This window comes from Gouania willdenowi, chromosome 6, assembly GCF_900634775.1.
Source record: "Gouania willdenowi chromosome 6, fGouWil2.1, whole genome shotgun sequence".
Classification (NCBI taxonomy): Eukaryota; Metazoa; Chordata; class Actinopteri; order Blenniiformes; family Gobiesocidae; genus Gouania; species Gouania willdenowi.
This window is the reverse complement of record NC_041049.1, coordinates 10,572,515-10,588,038: the sequence shown is the minus strand read 5'-3', so window position 1 is coordinate 10,588,038 and position 15,524 is coordinate 10,572,515. Positions and strand designations below refer to the sequence as shown.

The 15,524-nt window shown below is 38.1% G+C and overlaps 1 protein-coding gene across 1 annotated transcript in view; it reads left to right on the top strand.

The window, feature by feature from the left end:
* exoc4 (exocyst complex component 4) overlaps positions 1-14,915 on the top strand; it is a 141,742-nt gene extending 126,827 nt beyond the window's left edge. The window contains exon 20 of the mRNA XM_028449045.1: positions 13,934-14,915. Within this exon, the coding sequence (XP_028304846.1) occupies positions 13,934-14,171 (238 nt within the window). The 3' untranslated portion in view covers positions 14,172-14,915. The remainder of the gene's footprint in view (positions 1-13,933) is intronic.
* Positions 14,916-15,524: the final 609 nt, after the last annotated feature.

Sequence of the window (15,524 nt, the reverse complement as noted above, 5' to 3'; positions counted from 1 at the left end):
GTAAACTTGTGTGACTTGGTTTGTAAGTCTCTCCAACCTTGTGTGTTTTAATGCAGTGAAGTTGATGTATGTGTTTACATGTGTTTGGTCAAAAACAGCTCGTGTCAAACTGCCACATCTTCCAAAACCTTTAGTATTATTGTCTTAATCTACTATGTTAAAACACGTTTAATTTTTTTAATTAAACATTTTCCTCATAGTTTTTCCTCATTTTTTTAAGTCACAGTAATGGAACTATGACTAAGTAAAAAAAATGCATGTTAACAAAAACTATAAACAAATATATGGATATTTTTTCGTTAACTAATGAAAACGGAACTATAATTTTGTCAATCATAATCCAATCAAAACACATGTGATCATGTGGTCTTACGCATTGATCACATTAAATCTGTCTGTGTGTTGGTATTTACAAACATTAATACCATCCCATGTTAAGGTTGATCAAGAGTAATTGAAGCTTTAAAAAAAAAAATGAATGAACTTGTATTCTGTATATTTTAGTTGACTAAAATCGTAATGTGATTTAGCTGACTAAGAATGAAATAAATTATAACTGAAAGGGTCCAGATTACTAACTTTTGACTCAAACTTAGTTGCATTTTGGTCAAAAGACTACTGATCACTGGTTTCAAACATGGTAATAACTAGATAAATGTACCTGTCAACAAAAAACTGTGAAATTTTCACAATAAATTACATATTAAATGTATTTTTACACACTAAACTGTATTGTGTACTGAGATTATTTATTTATTTATTTATTTATTTTTTTTAAGGATTTTTTGGGCTCTAGTGGCCTTTATATGACAGTTGCTTGACAGGAAGGGGGTTAGAAAGAGCAGGGAATGACTCGCAGGAAAGGGTCCCAGGCCGGGAATCGAACCTGGACCCGCTGCAGGTGAGGAACTATAGCCTCTGTACATGGGGCGGGCGCTCAACCCACTGAGCTACACACCACCCCAATACTGAGATTATTCTTGACCACGTACATTAATAATTTAATTATTAGATTTGATTTGTATCATTTCCTACGGGAGTGCATCATTAATAGTCTCCTGATTTGATTTTTAGCAGCCTCGTTTGGCATTAAGAGAAGATTGGATACATTTGTCATGGTTGTGGCCATGACAGGCTCTGCTACAGCATTTGGAAACTAGATAAACCAAATGTAAAGAACTTTTCAAAGGTATTGTAATATTTGTTGCTAGGAATTACTTTATAAATAAATAAATAATCTACCAAACACAACTCTCATTACTTTTTTTGCATAGTTTTGACTTACCCCGAATTAAAAGCACATTTTCAAAATGCTTTGCAATACAGTAGTGATGAGATACAATACATAATACAATAAATCATTTTAAAGATGGGCTTATATCGTGTCTGATTCAGCACAGAAACATTTGTCTGCATGGAACTAGTCAATTGGGGAAAGAACGGTGTGCAGACCAAGACATTTAAAACATCATTGAATGAGCAGTTATGGAGCTTAGTCAATGTAACAGCCTGCATTTATTAGGCTGATATTTTTCCACAGGCACATTAGTACAGAGCTATTAATGTTTAATGAGCAATTACAGTTTTAGTTTAGCATTTTTATAAGACATTTGACAAAATCACTGGCAAGGCTGCTCTGAAATTCTTCTGTATATAACAGGTTGGTTTTCTCTAAAATGACTCTATATGGCCGTATAAAATATGAGCTGCGTCTATAACAGTTTAAGGCCTTAGATCATTTGCAATAAATGTTGCATTCAGTTTTCAGGCAACCTGCATGTTTATTATTTCACTCTCCTACAGGATAATGACATAAGGATATGAAATAGTGTCGTAAACATATTTTTACTTCTTTTACCTAGTGTAACAACTCTGTTGCAAGAGTGACTCTATATCTGCTTATCTGCTTAGTAATTCCGTAGATACATTTTTGATTTATTTTTAGTCAGAAGTAATATTTGTGTTTTAATTACCAATAGACCAAACAAACAAGCAATTGGATTGGCTACTTCCTGTTTATTGGTGAAACTTCCTGTAATAATTAAAATGAATATACATAAAAAAGCTTTGTTAGGTGAACGGACTCAATGCTATGTCCACATATTATTCACCCATACCCACACAGAAAACACCTACTTCCACTTCTCAACTTTCAAACTAAGAGCCCCGAATACAGGGTATACACTTGTAGCATAATATTGAAAAACGTTAGTGTTTTTTTGTTTGTTTGTTTGTTTGTGGGGGTGGGGGGGGGGCAAACAAAGTTTGGGAACCACTGCGATAGACGATAATGAGCTTGCAATAACAACACAATGCAACATTTTTGGGAAGGAAAAAGTTTTTTAAAAAATGCCGTTGAAAACACCCTGGACATACTGTACTTACTCTGGGTATGACCTTTTCAACTCAAATACAAATATTATAATACATTTATCCATAATCTTTTTTAAAAAAATGTTATCTGGATTAAAGCTGCTATTCAGAGTGTCCCGCCCTCAACAGCTCTACTGCCTCCTCTGCCTCTGCCAATCTACCAGAAGCCACGCCTCTACGTTTGTACATGCGCATAACATAACAAAGTCACATAACTGCAAAAACTACACATTTATTGTTAGAGTGCCATAACTTTTGATTAAAACATGTTTATTACCTGTCCATGAGAAATGTCGCCAAAGTCCCTCCGAGATAAATTCTGTTGCGGTCACGAAGACGTTTATCCACAAGCGTACCCGGACTTTTCTTTTCTTTTTGAGTAGACGCTTTATACGTTGGCAATCGTGGAATGGGTAACTTTGGAGTTTTGGAGCGCTCCTCCATGACACTCTGCTGCTCAGTGATACCTGTTTGAGATGCGCGGCCTCATTTCCGTGCACAGTTTACGCAGCACGTGCATTCACTTTGATTGACAGTCCTTGCTTCAGGAAGTCGAAGCCTATTGGCTGGGCACACTTGGCGATCGTTTCCATTTGTATAGGGGTCTATAGGATGAAGGAGGGACTTATATACATTACTGTATATTGATGACCACCGGCAGTAGACCATAGTAAACGACTAGTTAGGTATTTTTTCACATTTCAAAAGAATCATACATAAACATAGATTTCTCAGAAACTCCAGACATCAGCTTTAAGGTGGATATAAACAGATCATTATCATTATTATGATTATTGTTTTTTTTTTAGTTTCAGCGGTGATACATAGTAATGTGAGGTTTGTTTTCACAGTCACACTGAGGCTTTATGATAAACACACAGGCACTGAAGAGCTCCGAGCCGCCCGCTGACCCGTATAGGCGGGCTGCAGCACTGTCATAACATCTTTAGCAAACTCCAAACCCCTCTTAGCCTTTAGCTTGACTAAGCACCAGAGTGATGGGCTGAAAAAAAGAAAAGATACGCTGGAGTTCAGAGCAGTGCAGCCACCTGTCTGCATGGGCTAATTACCACTGTGTACTGTATGCAGGCAGTAAACAAGGTGCTATACTGTGTGTGTGTGTGTGTGTGTGTGTGCGTGTGTGTGTGCGTGTGTGTGTGTATGTGTGTGTGTGTTTTTTTTAAGTGATGTGTCTGCTTTGTGCTGTGTAGCGGTACATGTCTGTGTGGAGAGGGGACAGGCTGCTGTGTAGTGGTAATAAGTACAGTGGACTGTGATGTCAGGAGGCAGTGGGTGTCTCAGATAAAGCCGTTTGTATTCAGGCCTGGTTCGGCTTCACTGTGGCGTATGTTTACCTTTCTGTCACCTTTTGTCTCTTATTTTTCTCCTTTCTACTGCTGTTCCAACGATTCTATCCTCCTGTTTCGTGCAGGATGCGCTTTGATGACATCTGTGCAGGTTAAAAATGTGCACCTTGTGGCGTGATGACGGTGGAGTTTGCTGATGAGGCCAATGAGCTTGTGTGTGTGTGTGTGTGTGTGTATGCGCGGCGCTCTTATCGGTTCAGGTTTTAATGTGGCCCACGCAGCATGATGAGACTGGTTTTTAGCTGATGAAGCTTGAGTCTCAGAGTCTCTGCAGACTTTCTCCTCATTACCAGCTTAAAGACAAATGCAGTGTGCCATAGGGGAGAGAGTGTTCAGAAAGAGGGAAACAGAAGGTTCTATGGAGCAGGATTACATCCACCATAATCCTGCTCATTTGTGAAACAATCACTGACAAAAGAGAAGAAATGTTTTAGTAATTGTCCTTTTTTTTTTTACTGTTTATATCATACAATGTTGCTTCTATTTACTCATCTTTTACATTTCAAAGCCTTTCTGAACACTGATTGCATTATTGTTGCACTTTTGGGACAATAAACATATCATTCACCTAATTGAATGATGTGTTTATTGTTGGCTCCTGGCTGCCTATTGTCATAGTAACACAACGTGGTTTCCGGCACACGGGTCCCGCAGACGCATTGCAGTCAAAAACTCAGGGACTATTGTCAAGGCAGCGAGTGGAAGATTTATTGCGGAAGAGCATTAAAAGAGGGAAAACAGATCAACCAGCTGGTGTGCAACTTTTATCCAAGAGAAGCATAATGTCCAACAGCTAAATGACTCCCCACAAGAGAAGCGACTTAAAGGAAAATAGTTTGAGTGTTGCATCTGATCGCTTAGCAGAAGTTTATTATTGTTTTTTTTATTGTTTCTATTTCCTTGAGTCATACAGAATGAACAAGCTCAGAATTAAAATTGGAAACAGAATCAAAATAATTTATTAATGGCCACACAACAGAGTTGGTGGAATTTGTTTTCCATACTGCACATCGTGCTCACATCTCCTGTCATTTACATACAGTACATATTTACATACATACTGTACAGATAGTTAAACAATGCAATATTACAGATGTAAGTTACTTTAAGTATTCATTTAGGGCTCTATTCTCCCATGCGCGTAAGTCCAAAAAGCCATGCAGCTGCGCTGTTTTTGGCTGCGCGCTATTCTCCCCTTGTACTTAAGTCAGTCGCTGCGCCCCTTCATCCCAGGTACGCACTGTGGGTGGAGCAGCCCTGAAATGTGGGTGTTCCCATTCAAATCTGGCTTTACGCGCATTCTCCAGTGTGCGTAAGTCGTTTTCCTCTTACTCGCTTCAAACCCTGGAATAAGTGCAACGCCCCCATAAGGTGAAACATTATATTGCACTAGAAATATGGACTTAGTTACATTTAAAGCCACACGGACTCGTGCGTCGCGCAGCAGCAGCTGAATGATCACTGCTGCTGCGCGATTAATTAAAACTCTGACAGACGTAGATTTCTGTCCACGTTGGTCACAGTGATTCAACTATTTTCATACTATGTCCAACGTAAAGTCACAGTTTGATCCACTACAGAGTGAAACAAGCTGTTATATGTGGATGAGGATGGACCACAAACTGTTCCCACACATATTTTAATGAGGCTCAGCTCAGGTCACTTTAAACAATTGATATTCAAAACTGCGTATTAACATCCCTCTGTATTAAAGCAGGACGCGTTATTTCCTCATATCTCCACCATCTAACTCGGTCACGCTTTACAGTGATGATGATGATGAAGGTGGTGATGATTAAATTAAACTGGGCTTTAAGCCTTTATATATATGTTGTTACACATATATATTGAAATTTTTCCTCTGCAATTTAACCCATCCCTGGGGAGCTGTTCGGGGTTAAGGGACTTGCTCAACATCCCACAGTGATGGCCCAGGCCACCACTCCCCCTTATTTAACCATTAATTATGAGCATATATGCGCATATGCACTACCAGAAAATGAGTTTTTGCTAAAAATCAATAATACTTCAGCTTTGTTTATTTTTGTTTTCAAAGTGAACGGACACATGTTTTATTAGTTTATTGGATTAGGTTAAGGTTAGGGTTACATGTGGGCGTATGCGAAAATATGCTCATAATTAATCTCAGTACGAGGTAAACTCAGACCGTGACACTGGGACGCATGTTCATTTACTTTTGGTGAAGAATGGAGGCTGCATTGGAGTGTTTGGAAAACCTTTTGGGTCCTGGGCCAGCAAAACCTTATATCAGAATATCAGAAGCAAATGGTAGATCACATTGTGCTTCGCACTGTGCGGTAAGAATCTTTTTTTTTTCTGTTTGTAGCCTTCTATTTAATACAGCTGGCTAGCGCTAGCAGTAACACAACACCCAGCTGTGGTCAAAAGCCGGCAAAGTTGTTTTAATATCAACTCATTTACTGTTTCACCTTTTCAGATGTCCGTAAATTTCAGCAAAATCCCAGGCTTCAGTTATCCCGTGCTAATGTTCCACATAAAAAGCAGACGTTGGGGGGTCATTTATTGATTACATGGGGTCCCTAGGTAAAACTAAACCCGTGCGAATAGGGCTTCAGTGATAAATAATTCCTTTGATTTGAATGGTCGTTTTCTTTATTAGCAACTAAAAGCAGTGGTTCACACCAAAGTCACACTGATGGAGGTCAGTTACATCTGCACACACAGAAACATGCAGCAAACACACACACACACACGTTCACACCTACCTTCATGGCTGCTAAGAGAAATCAGTGCAACAAGGGAAAACATAAACACGACATTCAGAGGAAGAACTGCTGACTTTTGAAAATCCCAACCAATCCTTGGCCTTGTTTTTTGATCTTGATAAAAATCATTTGGCTTGTCTTTTTAATTAAGGGAAAGTGTTTTCACAGTCAGATGAGCCTTTTTGTTTCTAACAAGGGTTAACAATCAACAGGTCTGTGGTTTGGTCTAATTAAACGTAAAGGGAAGGAAACACATTTCAACATTTTTAGATTTTGTAACAGAAATGATTAATGATGAATCCTTGTAGTTATTCTTTCAGTTGATTAGTGATGGCTCTTGTTGAGTGAATCACTGCTTTTATCGAAGGTAAATCATTGATGATGTTGTTGTTTTCCACCATTGGAGCTGATGGAGAAGTTGATCCGTAGACGGTCCTATTAGTTCTCCTGCTGTTTTTCATGTCGCCTCCTCACTGACTAATACGGAGCTCCAAATGTGCTGACAGAGGCCGTCTGTAATGTCCTTTTTATTCCTCAGGCTGGAAAATGGAGGGAAATAAATTGTGCTGAACCTTGTGCGTCTCACTGTTTTTAACTCGTCCGTCATCCTGCTCCAACTCTCCATCATTCTTCCTGTGCTTCTTCTTCACACCACGATTTGAGTTAATGATGTTTGAATATGAAAATAATTAAAATACAGGTCTTAAAATACTGTATGTAATTTTGATTTACACAATGCAAGGATATTGACATACAAAGAAAAAGCATGATTACGGAGTTAAAACTCTTATAGCAATAGCTTTGGAAGGTTATTAGTGTGTGTGAGAGAAGGTGAGGCTGTGTTTGATTGACTAGTTGATGACTCTGAAGGGCTTTGTATCTATTTACGTGCATTACATCTTGTCTGTAAATGTTATCAGTCATCTATGTCTCTGTATCATTTTCATGCACATGTTAACAATCTTCTGAACTGCTATAACTCTTGTACAGTGATGTAACACAAAGAACAAGAGCACAAACATAACTAAAATAGTAGACAGAATCGGTTGTCTGACACCAACAATAGTGTTACCCACACAGAACCTCGTTCGTGGTAAAACAATGATGAAATTGATTTTTAATGAGGAATTAATATTCACTATGTGTAGTTTAGTTACAGCTATGGCACACTGTATTTGTAATTTGTCCTTTTTGTAAAAAAAAAAAAAAAAAAAAAAGCAGTTTTCATTATTTTAAAATGTATTTAAATTGCTTTTTTTCTTCATTATTTTATAATTTCTTTTCGTATGGACTGTAAGTAGGTTTTGAGTTTAGTATTAAAGGTGGAGAGAGTAGCCGCCTGGTGAGGAGCCTGGTAGCTGAATGCTCTGCCTCCTGTTCTACTTCTAGACAAGTTGGGAACTTCCAGAAGACCAGCAAACTGAGAGCTGAGTGATCTGCCCGGATGATAGGGCACTAACAGGTCTCTAAGATACACAGGAGCTTGATCATATAGAGAAACATGTAGATTTTAAACTCTATTCTAGATTTTACAGGAAGCCAATGAAATATGCTCTCTCCTATTAGTTCCTGTTAGTATTCTGGCTGCAGCATTCTGGATTAACTGGAGACTTTTTATTGAGTTTTTGGGACATCCTGAGAGTAGAGAGTTACAATAATCTAGTCTAGATGCAACAAGTGCATGGATTTGTTTTTCAGCATCACTCTGAGCCAAAATATTCCTGATTTTAGAGATATTATGGAGGTGGAAGAAGGCTCTCCTTGTGATTTGTTTAATATGAGAATTAAAGGTTAAGTCAGTATCAAAGATATTGCCTAAGTTTTTCACTGTGGTGCTGGGTGAGAGAGTAATGCCATCGAGAGATACTATTTGCTCTGATAATTTCTCTCTGAGGTGTTTTGGACCAAATAAAATCACTTCGGTTTCATCCTGGTTAAGAAGGAGAAAGTTACAGCTCATCCAGGATGTGATGTCTTTAAGACAAGCCTGGAGTTTTAATAACCAATAAGTTTCATCTGATTTCATTGACAAATAGAGCGGTGTGTCATCTGCATAGCAATGGAAATTTATATTGTGTTTTCTGATAATGTTACCTTGTGGAAGCTTATGTAATTTAAAGAGTAATGCTCCCAAAACTGAACCTTGTGGAACTCCATGATTAACTCTGATGTGCGCTGAGGAGAGATTATTAACATGTTCTCTGTGATAAATAGGATTTAAACCAACCCAACGCTGGTTATTTAATCCCTGCCTTGCTTTGTAGGGCCAATTTAAAAAACAACTGTTCTGAATAATCATAGTTTTAATCATACTAAAATGATTACCTTTATTGTAAGTAAACACAGATTAACCTTTGCAGACACTGGTAAAACAGGCTTCACACTAAATGGAAGTGATAAGCTTGGTGGAAGGCAGTGCTTGTTGTGAGGCAACAGCTCGAAATATCACCTCCACCTGTTTCCTAGAAACAGCTCTGACAGGTGAGACGGGCCTTGAGTGATTCGCATGCATAAAAATAATTAGCTGACAAAAGATGTCCCAAATTGCTTGACTTTCAACTTTTATCTACCAAAAATGTAACAATGGTATATTTTCTTTTCTCTCTACATAATAGGATAATTGAAAAGCTTTAAAGGAAATGTTTACTTAGATTTTCGTAAGAAAAGAAAGTAGTTTTAAGTAAACAGTTTCTCTAAATGAAGGGGAAAGTGTGTGTGCGCGTGTTTGTGTTGTGAGGTTTTCACAAAGGCTTTTTACTTGATGGCTTGGTGCTGAGAGATTTTAATCTTATTAACGGCCCTTACTGCATTTGTTAAATGACTTCCAAACAGCTTGGGTAATGAACTGTTTGAAAGTGTTTTCAGCACACACCAACATACATCATTCAGACACATGGATACATAGCTACACACACACACACCTGTCGTCTCTCAGTTCTCTGAGGCCATCACCAGCTGTCATTGCGACTCACAAACACACACTTGTAACAAACTTAGCTGACAGTCCTCCACAGTTATGGTCCAGTGGGTGCAGCTTCCTCTGCTGTAATGCTGCATTAATGACAAGCAAGCCACTCTGTAGATTTAGCACCCCTTCATCACTTATAAATCACTGTCAATAGACCTGCTTTTAGCCAACGTTCCCTGGCTTTTTACCCTAAACACATCACTTCCGAGTGAATTATTGATGCTATTATAGCATATTTGGACCATAATTTTACACAATGAATGACTTTTCTTTTGTATTTCCTGTCCACTGCTTCACAGGCTGATGAACTCAGGAGCGTTCTACTGTTTTATTCTCTCTAGTTTTTTATTGAGTAAAGGTGTTTTTTATCGAGTATAATGTCACCATTCTCTGTAAAGGAAAGTATCTGGATCAGCAGAAGATTTGTACTTCTTCTGATGGGGATTTTAGGTCCAGGGGTCAAATATTCTGATTGAGACGGGACTGGCACCACTTGTCAAAAAAAAAAAACCAAAACAGACATTGTGCTTTGCTGTTTTTCACTCACTTTCACACCCACCATTCTCTTTCCTTTCCATCAGTTTCTCATTTTGAATCTCCAAAAACAACAAAAACATCTCCAAACAGAGGCTTACAGGAGCCTATTAACATTTCATTAGCCTATTGGGAAATGGACATCTCCTGACGCCAATGGTTTTGAAATGGGTTGCGATCCTAAATAAATGAGCAAGTAATATCTTTCCTTGTGTTTTTGCCATTTTGAAATCTATTCATTTTCTAGCTTGCCGGTACACAACAGTAAGCTCAACTCCTCCAACCCAATGCTTTTAAGGGTAAATTAGTCTTCATACATTTGCTGTCAAAACCAATGACTAGCTTGAGAACACGTGGCCCTGACATCTTGCTCCTCGCCCTCAGTACCTCTATTACACCTGCCAGGTTTTTCATGAGCCAAACATTCAGATTTGCTGTTTTCTCTCTGAGCTGAATTCATGCTCTCAGAAAAGCAGCCTGGGCTGACTGACGCGTGTCTTTGAACAGGGTGGTCTTTTTCTGTATTCTTGAAGAAGTTTCCTCTCTCGTACAAGACACTTTTTCATTCAGAAATCCTGTATCATTGCTACCAGAAGAATTGCTTATGAAGGTTATGAACATGAACCAACCAAAGTTAAATCAAAGATTAAGATCATCACAAAAACTTTTCCATAAGATACCATCCTTCTCAAGAGGTTTCGAGACCCAGTGGTAGCTTATGTGCAACATTAATGTGACTTCTGCTCCATCATGTTACTGAGCTGGAACCGGTATTTACAGTAATATTGCTATTGCTAATTTTTCGGTTTCCTAAAGATACAATATATGCAAACATCTTTTTCCATGTGGTAACATTAATACTTAATACATGGATAACATTTACAGATGGATGAATTTGATTTTATATACTCACTTAATCTAAACCAGATGTGATCAAATTTTGTGCTGCCCCAAAAGGAATTGTGCAAAATAAATCCAAAAACACTATTTTCCTTTTATTATTATTATATTTTATTATTATCTTTCTTTTCTATTATTTTCCTTCTTTTTATCTTATTTTTTTATTTTTATTTTTTATTTTATTTATTTTTTTTATTTTTTATTTTTTTATACTATTATTATTATTATTATTATTATTATTATTATTATTATTATTATCTTGTTTTTTAATCGAGTTTGCACATTCTAGTCTAACTACTGTTTATATTTATACTTATGTTTATACTTATTATCATCTTTTCTAGTTGATTGTTTATTATTGAATGTTTTCACTATTGGAGAGAGCACAGTTGACCGAGTCAAATTCCTCGTGTGTACAACATACACTTGGCGAATAAAGATGATTCTGATTCTGATTCTGATTCTGATTCTGAAATGACAGAAGAATACACAAAATGCACATAATGACTAAAAATCAAATCAAGACAAAAGAAAAAATAACAACAAATGCACACAAAATGACAGATTAACAATTATTAAAATAGAAGAATATACAAAATGAGAATGAAAATGCACAAAATGACAAAAACATTCAAAATAAAAAAAACAACACTAAAATGGCAACAAAAACACACATTGTTTCCAACAACACACAACACTACATTAAAAGTAGACAAAATCACAAAATGAAAAAACAGGAATTACATAAAAATACTCAAAATGACTCCATAAACAAAAAGGATGTACAAAACAAGCACAAACCCTAGCTAACTGCTACTTCTTTTCATCCCATGTATCACACTGACATAACACTGATAATCTCACACACATTCAAATTCCCATTTATTACTCAGTGTTGCCTTGTTTAAGACTGTGTACAATCCCTTCCATATTATACATGAATGCACGAGTATCAAAATTGAGAACATGGAAAGCATTGATCATTAGGTCAATGCTTTCCAACACAGTGTTTTTCCCCCAAAAAATTCTAAATTCTGCTAAACATGATTTTTAAAATAAAAATGTCATTAATCTATGAATAGTTGCATCTTTTTAATCCGACCCATTTGGTAGGAAATTGTTTAACATCTGTGCTTTTAACATTTTTATACTAACCCAGTAATCAATTGAACACAAAGTGCTTTATTTAATTTGTCATGTTTGTGTGTGTGTGTGTGTGTGTGTGTTAGAAGTGTGTAGTGTTCCTCATCCCTTTGTGCTACAGTCTCATCAGTTTGTTCTACATGATCCCATTGAAAAGCCCATTGAGATGTTGGACTTTGGTTAAAGGCCTTTTATTCTGACACACAGCTCTTTCCCCTTCTGGGTTTGTCAGCAGCATTTCATTAAGACGGTCCCTGCTGTTTGTAGCCAGTCAGTGTTTTTCTCTCCCAGCAGCAGTAGTAACAGCAGCAGTTCAAGGTCCTTTAAGTCCCTTTTAAGAAAATTGGGCCTTACAGCAACAGCAGTTACCCGGACTTTTTTTTCTCTCTCTGCAGCTGTTGGTCCTTTTGTTTTTTGTGCTGAGAAAATCCAAACCCAAAGCAGTTTAGAGTGTAACTTATTTTCACACGTTCCAGTAGGGGTTTGCATTGCTATGAATCTGGTGATACGATTCACGATTTGCATGCCACAATATGATATATCCCGATTCTAAACAATATACTGTAGATTGTGATATCATTGACAAATTTCACCTTTGCAAGTGCATAATTTATTTCATTTTTTTAAAGGCACACTGTGTAACTCTTGGTCACTAGGGGCACTAGACCTGTAACTTTCACGTCAAGCGCCGCAGCACTGTCGCAAAAATCAACAGTCAGTCGGGTCAGCCTCCCTCGTCTTTTGATTGTGTATGCAGACAGTAGTTGACCTGTAACTTTGGGATAAGTATTGGCTCAAAGGGCTGGGCTGGTCTGGCTGGGGTGCGAAGCGTGGTCGGGCTCGTGCCGCGGCTGGAGGAACAGCCGCCGCCACCCTCCTCGCCGCATTGGTGGTGCTTCCTCCCTACTCCCTAGCCTCGCCGTCATCATCGGCCCCCTTTGCCGGGAGTCGGCGCGGCAGCTGATGTCAGGGTGGACAGGGGACAGGCGACCCGTCGTGCATGGGGCAGTGTCCTCCGCGATGGGCGGAAGGCTGGTCGGGGGAGGGGGCCGAGTCTCGGCGCCGTCTTTTTAGCCTCCTCAGAAGCAGTTTTAAACTTTTTGCTTGCCTCTGCCATGACCAGGACCAGGAACAAAATACTAGCAAAAGCCTTAGCCCAATGAGTACAATAGTCACGTGACCACAGGCTCTGATATAAAGTGATGCGTTCTCCAGGCATTCTCCAGGTCACATGACCTGGACAAAGATGGTCTGTCTCTCCAAACTTACATGGCTGGTATTTCAAGAGGGAAGCCTTGCACAGAGCATTGATACTTAAAGTGCTGTATATTGATTTAAGGAAACATTTAAAATAACTCATATGGGTCAACTATTTAGGTCAAAAAGTCAGCGGTGTGCCTTCAAACTTACGAGAACAAGTGAACTAACTGTAATTCATGTACCAATATCAAAAACAAGTGGTATGTTTATCAAACTGTCAAATTACATTTAAAAAAGAAAAGTTTAACTTTTGCTTCTACAACAGATTCTGATTCTGTTAAGTTCTTAAATTCTTTAAAGTTTAATTTTTTTTTTTAAAGTAACCACATACATCTATCAAAGTACCCAGTATATTTTATGAAAATAAAGTACTATCAACTACCATGCTAAAATGGATTGAGGAGTGAAGTATTTTAACAAATGTGGTTCACTGACACCTAGTGACCGGGCGTTTACGTGCTATGCTAATGTTAGTGCAAAAAAATTGGGTTTTTTTCGTCAACAAACATGATTAAAAAATCAATTTGGACCTGTTTTGGATCAATACAATAATCGCCCGGTGAAATATCGCAAAATATTGTCAAATTGATTTTTTTCATGCACCCTTAATAACTACAGTGTTTGTGTGTTTCATTGCTCAGGCAGTACTACGAGATGCTCTACAACACTGCAGATGAGCTGCTGAACTTGGTGGTGGACCAGGGCGTGCGCTACACGGAGCTGGAGTACATCAACGCCCTGTCTTTACTTCACCGCAGTCAGACGGGCGTGGGCGACATGAGCACCCAAAACATCCGCCTGCAGAGGCTGAAGGAGATCATCTGTGAGCAGGCGGCCATTAAACAAGCCACCAAGGACAAGAAGATCACCACAGTGTGATCAGGAATGAGGACCTCAGAGCTTTTTCCTGCTTAACTCTGTTAGAAATGTTTCGGAATTTGGTAAAAACACTGATTTATGATTGACACGTTTTGGTTTTGTTAAAGGTTTGCAGCACATACACTCTGTAATTGAGGCAAAGTGGTGAAACCTTTTGGGATTGTGTCATTGTCGCATGCCTGACATAATATAATATAGATTTTCTCACACACACTCCTAATAGCTCCTGCACTGATGTCGCTACAACTCCAAATAGATAAATAAAGAACTACGGTCTTGGACACTCACCCAAACACAGGCTCTACTATCTCATTTTCCTATTAGATCTAAACTGCAGCTCTCAATTACAGCTCCGTCTCCCATTTCCCAGCAGCCCCCTTGGGGCCCACTGATTTTGTCTGCAACACAACATGCCAGATTGGACTGTCTGAATGAGGCAACATCCTCCGCCTGCTGCCAATTTGGGCTCACTCCCCAAAGATGTTCCTAGCATCATATCTGCAGTTGATAAATATCATTTCGTCCATGTTGTTCCCTTTATAGTTGGGATACTTTTCAATGTAAACAGCTGGCTTTAAAATTTGCGAGTTAATTTGATTAATTCAGACATAGGCAAGTGGCGGCCCGGGGGCCACATGCGGGCCTTGGTCTAATTTTATGCAGCCCCCAAAGTAAATGTACAAAATGACAGAAAAATACACAAAACAAAAGCAAGAATACATTAGAAAATACAAATAATTACAAAATTGCAGGAAAATACAGTAAAAGACAAGAAAAATACAGAAAATACTCAAAACTACTACAAAAATGAACAAGATGACAACAGTAATACACAAAATGACTCCAAATAACACAAAACGACAACAGAAATACACAAAGTGACTCAAAAATATATAGAAAATTACAACTTAAGTACATAATAAGACAATAAAAACAAAAATTGACTCTGCAAACCCACGGATTTAGCAAACAAGTACAACAGAAATGCAAAACAAAAATTACTCCACAAAATACAAAATGACATCACAAATACACAATATGTTCATTTTACAGGTAAAATGCACAAAAGTGTAACAGAAATACACAAAATTCCTCATAACAAGCAAGGCAACAACAACCATACAGAGAATGACAGAAAAACACAAAGTTACTATACAATAATTGTTTTTTTTTTCGCGTTAACGCTCAGATTGGTCATTATTCTAACTTTGACATGACTGTTGATAATGTGGCCCCTAAATCAAACACATTTTTGTGGCCCCTGCTGTGATAGAAGTTGCCCACCTCTGGATGAATCCTTTGCAAACTAGTTTGTTTCTTTTTCTGCAAATCCCTCTCCTCTCCTCTGCGCCG